Source organism: Lycium barbarum, chromosome 1, assembly GCF_019175385.1.
Source record: "Lycium barbarum isolate Lr01 chromosome 1, ASM1917538v2, whole genome shotgun sequence".
In the NCBI taxonomy this organism is placed as follows: Eukaryota; Viridiplantae; Streptophyta; class Magnoliopsida; order Solanales; family Solanaceae; genus Lycium; species Lycium barbarum.
This window is the reverse complement of record NC_083337.1, coordinates 145,910,669-145,924,941: the sequence shown is the minus strand read 5'-3', so window position 1 is coordinate 145,924,941 and position 14,273 is coordinate 145,910,669. Positions and strand designations below refer to the sequence as shown.

Below are 14,273 nucleotides of genomic sequence, written 5' to 3'. Positions count from 1 at the left end.
GGGTGTGTCATCAATGTTCTAACGAACAAAATAAAAAATTGAGATGAATATTTGGCAAGATCCTCTTAGATGCCCACCATGAATCTAATTTGTCAGGCTGTCACAATCAACATAGTGCCCGTTAACTCCCAAGTTCCACGCCGACAGCAGTTATGAAAAGCTTTAATAGTTGGCATCCACCTAGTGATTTTAAACTATATCTGCATAGCTTCATAATTTTAATTCATATACATAAATTCCTTCTCCATAAGTCGCACAGTATTAATATTAAATCTATAATTAGCGGCGAATTCACGATTCGGTTACTGAGTTTACGTGAATCTAGTAACTTTTATCAAATTTTATATATTACTAATGGTATATGTTTAGAAATTTTCTATTTATTCATAGATATTTGATTATGAACCTCAAATCCTATATCAATCTAAGCTTGTAATTGGCACGCACCTACTCTGCCCCTATCTCTCTTTTGTGTTTTTCCTAATTTCTTTCTTCACGTGTCAACTTCAAAATCCTTTTGATCTCGTAATTAATTTCTATGTACTATTAATTTTTTTGGTTTGTTTTGCACGAGTCCATTTAGACACTATATATACAAGTGTTAACAAGAATATCACACAGTTTTCGGTTTCCTTGGTAAACTAAATTAGGAGCAAGCTGTTTAAATTTTCGCGCGGATGGAACAAAAAAGAGTAAAGCCTGATGGAGAGGTAATCTCAAGTTTCAGTGTGAACTTTCAATTATTCACAAGTTGTATTCTTCATGCATAATGCATTTGACATATATCTAGGAGCTCTTAATTAAGTTCTCTCTGTTTCTGCAAATTTTAATTGATTGTTAAGCAGGTTGTTATTGCTGAAGAAGTTAGCCGCGTCAGAGTGCTCACCTTAAATCGGCCAAATCAGTTAAATGCCATCTCAGGCAAAGAGGTATACTATCTAGGTTACTGCCATTCATTTCATCTTATATGGCATCATTTGACTAGGTATATAATTTACAAAAACGAAAGAAATACTTTCGTCAATAATGGCGGAGCTAATGCCTCAGTTATGGGATCGGCGAAATTCAATAGATTTGGTACAAACTTTGCATTTGCATTATTTATTTATTGAATATATGCGTAGATAATTAATTTAGAACTAAATAACTTTAGAGGATTATAATTCCAAAATCATAAACTTTAAATCCTAAGTCCGTCTCTATTCATCAAACGTAACATGACATAACTATAACTCCAAGAGCACCCCATTAAGGGTAAAGAAGCTTAAAATTAAAAGATTTTCAAATATATAAAGGTTTTTCTAAAAATATATATACTAGTCATATAACATGGAACGGTGGAAGTAATAGAAAGCGACGAGGGAGAGCTGGTTTGCTTATATAAGTTTATAATTGTTTCAATAGTCTCCATCCAGTAAGTAAATACCTTTAAATCAACTTTCTTGGATTAGGCATTATTGCTGGGAAAGAACTTGGAGAAATTTGAGAAAGGTGACAATACACAGCTAGTTATCGTTAAGGCAAGTTTTCTTAAATTCCCATCCTCATTAAATGAAGCTCAACATGTACTGAAAGATATAAAGAAAGTTTAGTGATGCTACAATTGTTAGTTGTGAATGATAGGGTATTTGTCATGTAAATAGGGAGCGGGGCGAGCTTTTTCTGCTGGTGGGGACTTGAAAATGTTCTATGACGGTCGAAGAACAAGTAAGCAATTGTAACAAGGATGTGATTTAGTTATTCTTTTTAAGGCTATTGAATTATAATTACAAGTTTACTTATATTGAGTTCTCGTATTTCTCAGGGGATTCCTGCCTTGAAGCTACTTCTCGAATGTATTGGCTTTGCTACCAAATTCATACATATAAGAAGCCTCTGGTACTACTTTTCTGATGCTCCTCTGAAATACACACAATTATTTTATTGAGTTAAACGCTTAGTATAATGTGAGGGTGCTAAAATGGTTATTTGAACTGAGATGGATCGATCCGATCAATATGGTTTAAATATATGTCTTTAACAAAATTATTCCCTTGTTTTGTTATAATTTGCTTACTCATCAAACAAAGCTAATAAATCTTTTCTTTCTTTTTTATGACTATATCTAGCATACAAAAATCGTTTCTAGAAAAAATATTGTGACAAGTTTTGGTTAATTTAGGTTACATATTTAGGCAAATTTCATAAATGACTACATTTTAAGGGTTAAAAATCTGGCATAGCAACATTTTGCTTATTTACAGCTCGTAGCTACTTTTTTGTTTGTTGTATTCATTTTTTTCGTTGTATTCAATTTTTTTTTTTTGCTGTATTCATGAATAAAATAATTTTTTTCTCACTGTATTCATGAAATAATTATCTGTATTCATAAATTGGCTTATTGTATTCATGAATACAACAAGTAAAAAACTGAATACATATACACCAATAATTACACAAATACATCATATTTTCCGGTATGTATTCAACAGATACAGGCGAAAAATATTGTATACAACATAGATACACCAAACAATTAACAAATACAAGCGAAAAACATTGTATACACGGTAAATATACAACAAATACAGCGAAAAAATTAATGAATACACTGAATTGTATGCTAAAAAATTAATGAATACACTGAAAAAGAAACGTGATTTTTTAGATGCGGTACCGGAATTTGACCGGAAAAGCCACTGTCGGCCAGACTCTGACAAAGCAAGACTTGTCGACGATGAAGATCTGATGTATATCCGGTCAGACCCGGTAAAGATTTGACCAGATCTGACCGTCAAAGTTCGCCGGAGAATGATGGAAGGCCAATCAGTGAAGATCTAATTTATATCCGGTCATATCCGGCCAAGATCTGACCGTCGAAGTTCGCCGGAGAAGGATGAGAGGCCAATCGGTGAAGATCTGATGTATATCCGGTCAGATCCGGCCAAGATCTGACCGGATCTGACCGTAAAAGTTTGCCGGAGAAAGGTCGTGGTAGCCGGCGGCAGAGCAGGGGTGGGGGAGAGGGGAGAGAGAGATGAGAGGATTGGGTTGGAAGTGAATAATGTGATGATGGGGTATTTTACTTTGTATATATATATAGTTATAAGTTGTATTTAACATATAATTATTAGCTATGAGATGTAATTATTTTAAATTATAGCTACTAAATATAAATATGTAGTAATTGTTGACACCCAATTTTGTCCCTCCTTTATTTAATTTACTCGGGTTTCTAAATTTACTGACGAGCTAAATACTTTATTTTTTACAATATTTTATTGCCACTTCTACTAATATCATTACTTTTATTATTGACATTACAAGTATCACTTTACTACAAATTTTAGATGATTCGTCATCATTTTATTTTTTGTGGTTTGGAATCGTTAAACTAATTACAAGACAACACTTTGCAAAATATTTATTACATATTAATTATTTATTATCTTTACATAATATATATTATACCAGTTATTAAATTAGAAGCCCAAAAATAATTAAATAGCGGAGGAAGGATCAATGCAATATTATTTCCCTACCAAACAACCTACATTTTAATACCCAACCCACATTTTCAACCCATATTCAAATTAATAGGCCAGCCCAAACGGACCAGCCCATACCCGAAATTGACCCAACCCGGTCCAACCTAATTCCCTTATTTCTTCTTACCCTAATCTTATTCTCTTTCTCTCCTCTTTCCTCACCCGCCGCCTCCCTCATTTCTCGTCTCTTTCTCCTGTCAACTCCTCCGCCGCTCCTCTCCCATAAAACCCTACCTCTTCCTCCCTTTTCCCTCTTCTTTGTCATCCTCTCCATCTCTCTTCCACCCCACACCCACGTTCTCTCCACTCACCTCTCTCCCACGTTTCCTTTCTGTCTCCTCACGTTCCCCTCCACTTCACCCGACATCGCCCTGCCATTCCCACGTTTCATCTCTGCCATATCCACACATGTCTCCCACGCTCTGTCAGACACTATTATCGCTCATACGCTCCGCTCTTGTCGGATACAAACGAAAACCCTATAAATGGAATCAGGGATTTTCAGGTTTTGGGAGGATACACAAGTTTCCTACCCTCGAGTCTTAAGATTCATTTCTACTCTAGTCTGGATTCTCTTTTAAAATCAGAAAAAACCCTCTGTTGAAAACCCAAGAATCTGGAACTGCAAAATTCCCTACAAAACACATGTTTAATCATAAAAGATAGCATCGCTCGAAAAGAACATCCAACAATCACTCTATTTTGGTTGGAAACCTTTTTTACTTTAATCGGGTTCTTCGAGTTCGAGTATAGATTCGACACCTCGACGCCCCACTTCATTGCACCCACAAAAGGTCAGTATTTTTCCTTATATCGTCGAATCTAAAGTTTCTGATATGTTTGTATATGTTCTGTCGACTGTTTAGTATTTCCAATTGGTTTTCTTGATTCTGCATTTCTGTGCTATTTAGAGTTCAACACGGTTTAATCGATTTTATAAGCGTCGTAGCTTTACTCTGTTTTGGTCTGTGAATTATGAGGCATGGTTTATTCTGATTATTGAGCAGTTGGAGTGTTTTCACATGCAATATTATGAGACTTATTGTTTCAGTCGTTAGTTTCCATTTTAGTTCGAAATCTTAGCTCATTTCTGCAATTTTGTGTTGGTTGTGTAGTCTCTTTGTTTTCCTGTTGTTCGTTTGATGTTTGGGAGCTGTTAGGATAGAACATTAGTTGCTAAATGAACTTGGAAGATGCATGCTGTAATTTGGGTGTTAGACTGAATTTCCAGGATTTAGAGTCTCTTTTAGGTTGAATATACATAGGGTATACAGTGGTTATCAAGGTAAGAAGGAGATATACATTCGATATACATCTGATATACACACTGTGGTGGGTATATCTTAGGTATATTGTGTATGTGATTAAGACAGATCAACACTGAATCATCTTCATAATTGTCTTTCATCCGTAAGTTTAAGTTTCCTGTTTGGTTGGCTTGATGTTATGTCTAGTGCCACTTTACTGACCTCAGATAGATTAGTCTATTAATAGACCCTTTAGCTGATTGGTTTGGCCTGGTTTAGCTGCTGCCTCAACCTCACCTGAGTTAAGATAAATTTACCTAATCATTAGCATTCCTATAAATTCTGTTTAAACTGGACATTATCTAATTATGTATCCATTAGAAGTTTGTTTAGTCCATATGCCTTAATAACTCTGCAATTGATTCATATTTGTGTTCTAGCCTGTTGATTAAAGTAAGATATTTGCTTGGTTACGTTGACTATCTCTAATACGTATTTAATTATGAGAAGGTTCATGTGCTAGTGGTTTGTTATACTATTTAACTTTATCCTATGTTGAAGTGTTGTTTGGTTGTGTTAGTCACAGGTGTCATTTTTATTTAATATAGATAGGTGAGATTAGACATTAGCATGTTTGTATCTATTTGCTCAGTATAGCCCCCATGATATGAATGGTAATCTTGTTTGGTTTTCAGTTTGAATCTTATACATGTCCACATGCTGTTTGGTTTTAGTCCTCGCATTGCCCTTCATGATGTGTAATCTTTTAAGGCCATTAGTTGTTTCTTTTCAAAATTTTTAATTGATTGGTTTAGAGTAGAGTATGATCCTTTCTTTCTACTCCATAGCCTAAAAGCATTCTCAGATACACTCTCGTTGTATTTCTAATTATTCAAGCCTCCACTATGTTGTTAACTAAGACTAAGCATAAAACTGCCTCAAACACAAATGATTAACCAATAACTGTGCACTTATCTGATTTTTGGTGGTTTGTGATATATCAATAATGGTCCTGGCTGCATCTGTGAACTGCCCTGTAATTGCTAGTGCTACAACCTGCTTGTGAAACAGAACCAAAGTAGAACTAAATCGACCAAATCTCATAATCGAGTTCAAACTAGTGTGTTAAAATCATTGAAATCAAGTATCTTCTAATGATACTCTAAGTCAATACTTCTCCTTCCAAACTCACGCCTGGGGAATCGCCACGTCTTTAGATTTTGTGGCCTATCCCTAAGTCAATATGAGAATACAAATGATTTAAGTAGTTTGGCTCCTTTACAGCCCTTCGATAAATATGAATCGAATCCTTTCCTTGTTCGACCTTTCGCGAAGTGTGCTTAGTTGTTTTAAGTTGGCAGTTTCAAGGGTATTCGAATATGCTTGAGCATCTCATATCCCTCCTAGTATGTAAACCATGCTGCTGGATGTTTGGTTGTGACTGAATGTTAATGTTTCTCATGGATTCGCACTGTAGTTCCTAGTTCCCTTTCATCTCCATGGAGTGCATATATCACAGTTGTTCCCTGCCATTTTCGTTCCTTGCTTGAGTTATGAAAGAGCATGAATAAGTCGATTTTTCCTTCAATTATAGTATATATATGGCTGTAGTTATACAGCTGCTTGTTTGAGTTATAACAGCTAGGATAACGCCATGTTCAAAGCATGGAGATGGGATAGTTTAATTTTACGTTAGCCTCTATTTCTAGCACAGCCTCATTATTTTGAAATCTTTGAGATAATTAGCTGCCTTTAGTTGTATTCGAATCTATTTCAGCCTTTAGAGCATGAGTATCGAGTAAATATATTAGTACTATAATTCTTGCTTATTGACATGCGTTAAACACAAGGTTAAGTGCTTGGGTTTTTGGACCAGCACAGAATAGAAGCTTAATCGAACAGAGAGATTGACAAATTTTGCATCGTCCAAAGAAGCTAAAATGTCTGCCTTTGGTTTCTCGTATTGTTTTAGCATCAAAACTTTAAAACAATTGAATTTCAGCCTCTTTTCTTCAAAGAATGGAACCTTGGACTTGGGTTATTTTCAAGTAGTTAGCTGCCCTTTCTTTGTTGTTGTTTTGATGACTTTTCTTTTCAGACAATCCTGCAACTATGAACTCTGCTGATTATGCTTTTTTTTTTTTCTTCTAAGAATTCACCTTCGTCTATTTATTTTCCTTATTTAATCTGCTCATTTCCTAATCCTTTTCTTTTGTTTTTATGCATGACTATCGCATACGAGTCCCTCGGACTCATCTCTTTCCGCACTTGGCGTTGGGCCGAAAGCCCAACATAATTTCTCTCAAGTCAGTCCATCAGTCCTGTCCGCAACCACATAAGAAGGCAAAAATCTGGGCCGAAGCCCAACAGTCAACAGATCACAGCAGTCCGTCAAAATGGGCTGAGCTCATTTGACTTATTTGCTCCTCTAGTTTATTTTATTTTCTTTTTTGTGCATTTAATTTGTGTTGTGTGACTAACATTTTTGTTTGTTTAATTTAGATGAACCTTAATAAATTAGTGGGTTTAGTTTAGTAAAGGGTAGTTAATTCTACAAACTATATTCATTTCTATTTATATCCCAAACTATTTATAGTATTCATAACATTTATTTGAACGATTGATTTTTCAAATTAGCACGACCACATCGAGCTAAAAGAATTAAGATTTACTCTTTTTATCTTAGAACACTTGAAATACATATTTGTTAAAACATTAATATTAATTTTGCAATAACTTTACAAATACATTTTAATTTGCTAGTTTGGCGTAATTCATATTCCGAATACATATGAACATTACTTCATTCCGTTTCCTTTGGTTTATTTATAACTAAACTCTTTTTTATTCAATCACTACTTTTCTACAAGTTTTACTTTAAACAACATTTTTACTTCTCTCTATAATTTTAGCAATACTTTCAAGATATTTTCTTAAATATTTAAAAATACTATATTTACACTTAAGTCTAATTAATCATAAGTCCGGTCGGTTAATCATTGTTAATGGGTCTTAAAGGATGCCTAATACCTTCCCTTTAGACTAATTGAACTCTTACCTAGAATCTTAAGTTTCGCAGACCTTAAACAGAGCTAACTTTAAACATAACTTTAATAAACTTTAGGTGTCCTAATTCACCATAAATAATTAGGTGGCGACTCCTTAAAACAAACACAAAAACAGGAATCTCCAATATGTCGTACTTCTATTTTAGCCCGGGTTAAAAAGGGGCATGACAGTAATATTAGTTATGCTACGTAGCTATCCCAACCAAAATCATCTCAACTTCTTGATGAGCTAACTTGGGTTGTGCCCAAATTAACCTGAACCGGAAACGTATGTGTCTTGGTCAACCCCGCATAGACTAAAGTGAGTTGACTGATCATAGCCTAGTTTTATCACCCCTATATTTATGAATGTGCACCCAATTGTTTGGAAGATTATGCCAATGAGCATAGTTAACCTTTTCTATTTTACCTTTGATGATACCTGATAGATTGCTCTTGTTCATGGAATGTCAATGGGTGGAGGTGCATCCTTGATGGTTCCAATGAGGTTCTCAGTCGTCACAGAAAAAACTGTTAGTATAAAGATATCTACATCTCCGGCATACATGAAGTTTTAATTAATCTTGGCTGGGGCCTGGGATGCGTTTGGTACAGTGGAAAATATTTTTAGATACTAATATTGTCTTATTTTTTCATATTTTATTAGTCAAATATATTTTCCTTTGTACCAAACACACCCTTGATCTCAATTGGAAATAAGAAAGCATTCCAATCTAACATTTGTGTAATTGGTAGGTATTTTCAACTCCAGAGGCACTTATTGGGTTCCATCCAGATTGTGGCTTCTCGTACATGCTTTCTCGACTTCCTGGTCGACTAGGTATGCCTTCCCAACTTATTCTTTTTTATATTTTTTACTCCTTTTGTTTCTTTTACATGACAATTTTTTTAATACACTAAAAATTATAGTACCTTTTTATATTTAAAGTTCTTTAACTTTGAAATTAATTTATAATTTTTTTGGTTCATTTTATCTTTAATGACATGCTCTTATAATCATCGATATATCATCGCATATTTAATCAGCAGTTTAAAGAGTATATTTGGTATATACCAAAATTCTTTTTTTTTTTAATTTATTTATTTCTTATGTAATCAGACACCATCATATAAAATGAAACAAAGATCCACTAGCTTATTCTTGCTACTGGTGAACCTACAAATTAAGAACATAGTGATATAATTACGCTGTTGCGTATAGGAGAATACTTGGGGTTAACAGGAGCAAGGCTAAAGGGTAAAGAGGTCGTTGCTGCAGGACTTGCCACACATTTTATCCCTTCTCAGGTCACTCCACTCAATAAATCTTGGCTTAATATATTCACAAATGATAAAACTAATAGTATGATTTTACATTAATCGAGCTCGAATGGCTATATTTCCCTCTAATAATTTGGCTCTTTTTTGTTTTGTTTACAGAAATTGGTTGAGCTAGAGAAGCGCTTATTAAGCTTAAACACCAGTGATGAGAATGTCATTGAATCTGTCATCAAGGAATTTTCTACAGATATTGAAATAGATGAACATAGTGTCTTGAATAAGTAATATTATACTTTATGTGTTAAATAATGCAACCAGCTGTATACAGTCTGAAATTATTCTTTTTGATGGTGTGTGTCTATATATATATATATATATATATATATATATATATATATATATATATATATATATATATATATATATATGTGTGTGTCAAATTAAAATCTGATGCATATCATCCATTCCAATGCAGGCTGTCCATAATCAATGAATGTTTTTCCAAGGATTCTGCTGAGCAGATATTGATGTCATTTGTAAGATCGTGATTAATTCTTCGTGCACTACAAGGAAGTATAGATATCGAAACAAATTTTTTATATTTGGCAACAACTTAGTTTTATTGTTGGCAAATGATTTTTTTGTTGCCAAAGAATTTAATTTTGTTGCCATAGTATTGATTATTATTGTAAAAAGTACTTTTGGCAACAAAAAAAAAATTGTTGCACGTTATTGCAATAACAGCCGTTGGGAAAAGTTCATGCAACAAAATATTTTTTTTGTTGCCAAAAGTACTTTTTGCAACAATAATCAATCTATGGCAACAAAAAAACATTTGTTGCCACATATATTTTTTCTTGTAGTGGTGGCGTTATGGCAGTAATTAATTTGATGTTTATTTATTTTATATACATTTTCAGGAAGCTGAGGCACACACAGAAGGAAATGGTTGGATTCAACCAGTGCTAAAACACTTAAGAAGATCATCCCCAACGGGACTAAAAGTAACATTAAGATCGGTAATGTGACGAAATTTTAGCTTTTGTGGTTTTACTATATTGATTATAATAGGTAAAGTTCAGTAAATAAACTCGAAATTCACATAGAAATTATTTCATGATTTCATCTAGACTTTGTACACACCCAAGAATCTATGTCGATCCAACAAGGTTGTGGGTCTCGTATTTGATTCCAGAATTCACAATAACTATTTTAGGTGATACGTATCTTTTATCTAAGGGTGTGTATGGTTTGGTTGAAAACATTTTTCAATTTCTTAAATTTGATTGGTCAAAATATTTTGAAAATTATTTTCTATTAAGAAATTAAATTTCTTAAAAATCAGGAAGATGACTTTCTTGATCCATGGGATTAGTTAGAAAAACGATTGCAAATGCATATGCGGCCAAAACAAATTACCCAAAAATACTCATTTTTAAAAAGTATTACACTTTATATATACCTATTAAGACAAGACATATTTACTAGATTTCCAGCATGTATGCATGTAGTATACCTTTTAATTTGGCTATATATTAGTACATGTTATATACCTTAATAGTATACATCAACGTGTGAATGTGATTAAACTATTCTTACTAATCCATTACATACGTTTGACGTATATACTTATGTGAATTGTACCTTAAAGGTATACCACGCCCAAAATTGTGTTATATAATTTTTAAGGGACGAATTTTATAAATGGGTAGAAGCAAGTAATTTTGTTACTCCCCCTAGCTAGTCATGTAGAAGTCTTGAACAAGTTCCACATTGTTGTCTCATTCCCACACCACCAACTCCGTCATCCTAGTACCCGACCCCACCCCCAACCACTCCTACCCCAGCCTCGGATCTAGGGGCGGAGCTAGCATGGTAGTCGAGGGCAGAGACGGATCCAGGATTTAAATTTTGTGGGTTCAATCTTAAGAATTTTAGTATTGAACCCATTATATTTAAAAGTTATGGGTTCATATCTACTATATATACAATTTTAATAATTTTTTACACATAAATTTATACTCCGTGTTGAAAGTTGAGGGTTCAATTGAACCCCCACTTAATAGGATAGATCCGCCCCTAGTCAGGGGTGCGGCCGAACACAGTAACTTTGGTCTAAACCATGTATTTGTCTTGAAAAATTCATTGAATATGTATAAATTGTTAATTTAGAAGCCTGTAATTTAAACGAATTAGAATCCTGAACCCATAGTGTTTGCTAAATTATACTCCCTCCGTCCCATATTATTTGTCCACTTTCTTTTTTTAAAAGTCAAGCAATTTAAATTTTGACCAATATTTTGAGATATATTTCTTCACCATACTATACTAATATGAGAAGAATTGCAACTTGTAGTTCTTTTCGTGTAGTTTTTAAATATGTAAATTATAATTTTAAAATATTGAATTAATCTAATCAAATTTAATTCTGAAGATTAGTCAACTTGACTCTCGAAAAGCGAAATACGAAATAGGATAACTAGTATGGGACAGAGGGCGTATATAAATGCTTTTGAATAATATTTTATGCTTGTTTATCAAACATCAAAAAATATTTTAAACCCACTTATTTAATTTCCAGCAAAATATTTTTCCTTCGTACCAAACAAACCCTAAATTCAGAACGACACTGCCTATCCAAATAGATGAGGTTTTTGTTGATTGCAAGTTCATTAGCATACGCACGTAGATAAATCTTCATAAAGTTCAAGGTGCGAAAACAAAAAATAAATAAATGTTTAAATTTCTTTATTTTGCAGGTTCGAGAAGGAAGGAAACAGACGTTATCTGAATGCTTGAAGAGAGAATTCAGAATTACAATTAACACATTAAGGACAATAATATCTAGTGATTTCTATGAGGTAGCTCGTCAACTTTTAAGTATATATATAAATTAATTTAATTTTGATTTAAAATATTTCACTTTGGAAAACGCTTTGGCACTTTTCAGTTTTGAATCTTAGCTGATTCTGCTTTTTGTTTATAAAAAGGGCATAAGGGCAATCGCCATTGACAGGGATAACTCTCCAAAGGTATATATTCTCCCTTTCACACCATGTGTACATGCTTGACAAGTTTATTTATTCTTTTATTTATTGATTAAACTTTTGAAATTCAATTTTAATCCATTTATTTGTCTCAACCTTACTCTTTTATTTATTGATTAAACTTTTGAAATTCAATTTTAATCCATTTATTTGTCTCAACCTTTAATCATCTTCAAAGACGAATCTAGTGAATCTGCAGACATAGTGACACACTACCCCAGTTTTAAACTATATATATGTACGATAAAAATAATTATATCTCAATCACAAACAAGTTGAGGTTGATCGGCTATATAAATTGCACACACATGCACGTTAGGTTTAAATCTCAAATCCATCTTTGCCAAACCTCCAGAAGACATAAGAAAAAAAACAAAGAATTGCACTAACTGTTGTCTCTCTCCATTTAATTACAACCATTCAGTGGTGTCCTTCAACTCTTGAAAAGGTGAAGGATGAGCAACTCAACTTGATCTTAGAAAATTTCGAACAACATTTGGAGCTCCAGATTTTAGAAAATGAAGAGCATAGGTAATTCAGTTGAAGTCATAAATGATTATGAAGCAATTGTTCTTTGTTTCACACCACGACGTTATGTTGAGTAACTCTAATGTTGCATCTCAATTTATCAACAGGTGGGAAGGGAAATATGAAAATTCAGCTTATTACAATCTTAACCAGGCTGAGAAAAATCAAAAAGCACTGCCATCAACAGCTCCTAGAATCGGTCTTACACAGTCTGCCTTGTGATATAAGCAATAATTAAAAATATAGTGGTTCATAGTCACAGTAGTTCATGTTTACAACTAGCGGACATATACATAAAATGAATGTGTGGGGGACTCAAATGTTATTTTCGAATTAGCTAGAGGACTTGTATGGTAAAAGATTTATCGTTAAATGTGGGTTGAGTTTTCAATTTGCAATGACGTTTCCGCTTCATTTTACCTCACACAAGTTTTGTTCTTCTCAACCACTGAACAGTAAAAAGAAATGATTTTTTCCAGTGAAGTTATTGTGAACATGTAGATATTTTAATTTTGGGTTATAGTAGATGACTAAAAAATATGAATTGGTCAAGCTAAATGAACTATGGCATGCCAGTAACGTTCCCAAATGAATATCAACGATTAACATGATATAACGTGAGAACTCTACTTCTCGATCGATTATAAATTCTTAGATGTACTTCTTGAATCCGTTCTGATTTCAAAAGTCATGTTTTGAAATATGTGTAAAAGGATGGTATTATAACTAACACCAACCTAAGATGAAAGCATGTCATGAAAGATATCCTTGGTTCGAAGCAATGCTATGATTTTTTTTGGTTATATGATTGTTGTATCTTTACCTGGAATTTATAATTTAAATTGTACAACTACAAAGTGGCAGATTAAGTTGCTTAAAAATGGCTCGAAATATACTTTATGTAATGCCTTAAATTGATGAGAAGATTCTCTACAATTTAACCAAGTTGCATACAAAATGCAACTTCACTTGTACAAGTTATTGCATAAATGCAGTTAGGAACTAAACTGGGCCAAATATATCCTTAATGCATGTATTTAGGTCCAAAAATATGTGATTATTAGTCTTCTAATTGTGTTTGGTTATGTTTTGTATGAAATAAGAGCACTTTTGACCAATTAAGTAACGACATGGACATGGTTGGACCAAACTATTAACGGGGGCAAGTATTGTAAATTTTGCATATTTTTGGGACATTTTCATACCCTTTTCCATTAATTTTCTTAAAAAATAAGTTAGTCAATACAACTGAAAAATCTTGTCCAATAGGCAACATTACATTATCTCCGATCTATCTAACTTATTGAAATGTCTTGAACTCCTGTCTCACAAGCAAAACTAACTTATGCACCTTATGCTTAATGGACAACATAAATTTTGCGTCACAATTTTTAAAAATTAAGTTTAATTTTTTATTAAAAAAATTGTGAAGTGATTCCTATATATTCAATTTTCTCCCATGAAATCCAATGACGTGGAAACACGCTGAGGTGTCACTTTCCAAATGGGCTTTAAAAGACTATCCAGCTTGGCCCAACTAAAAGCGGCCCAGTAAAAATAGTTCATTTCCAGTTTGAGCAGAGGCAACATCGTTCT

General features: G+C 33.3%; 1 protein-coding gene across 3 annotated transcripts; it reads left to right on the top strand.

The window, feature by feature from the left end:
- Positions 1–13,044, top strand: LOC132641982 (3-hydroxyisobutyryl-CoA hydrolase-like protein 5). Of its 3 annotated transcripts, XM_060359169.1 has the most exons (15): positions 10–710; positions 846–929; positions 1,452–1,520; positions 1,644–1,707; positions 1,805–1,878; positions 8,271–8,354; positions 8,578–8,662; positions 9,044–9,129; positions 9,262–9,383; positions 9,578–9,638; positions 10,023–10,121; positions 11,862–11,963; positions 12,093–12,134; positions 12,574–12,680; positions 12,785–13,043. In XM_060359169.1, exons 1-15 carry the CDS (start codon positions 678–680, stop codon positions 12,897–12,899), a joined length of 1,227 nt encoding a protein of 408 aa, XP_060215152.1. In that variant the 5' UTR covers positions 10–677; the 3' UTR covers positions 12,900–13,043. The 3 variants fall into 3 exon arrangements, with proteins under 3 accessions (XP_060215160.1, XP_060215152.1, XP_060215169.1); XM_060359177.1 differs by lacking the exon at positions 1,452–1,520 and having other exon boundaries at positions 1–710; positions 12,785–13,044; XM_060359186.1 differs by lacking the exons at positions 10–710; positions 846–929 and having other exon boundaries at positions 1,447–1,520; positions 1,624–1,707; positions 12,785–13,044.
- Positions 13,045–14,273: the final 1,229 nt, after the last annotated feature.

Coding starts and splice junctions, on each gene's coding strand:
- LOC132641982 (XM_060359169.1), top strand. CDS start 678: ATGGAACAAAAAAGAGTAAAGCCTGATGGAGAG. Junction 1,879..8,270: donor ATACATATAAGAAGCCTCTG/GTACTACTTTTC, acceptor GATACCTGATAG/ATTGCTCTTGTTCATGGAAT. Junction 8,355..8,577: donor CAGTCGTCACAGAAAAAACT/GTTAGTATAAAG, acceptor TGTAATTGGTAG/GTATTTTCAACTCCAGAGGC.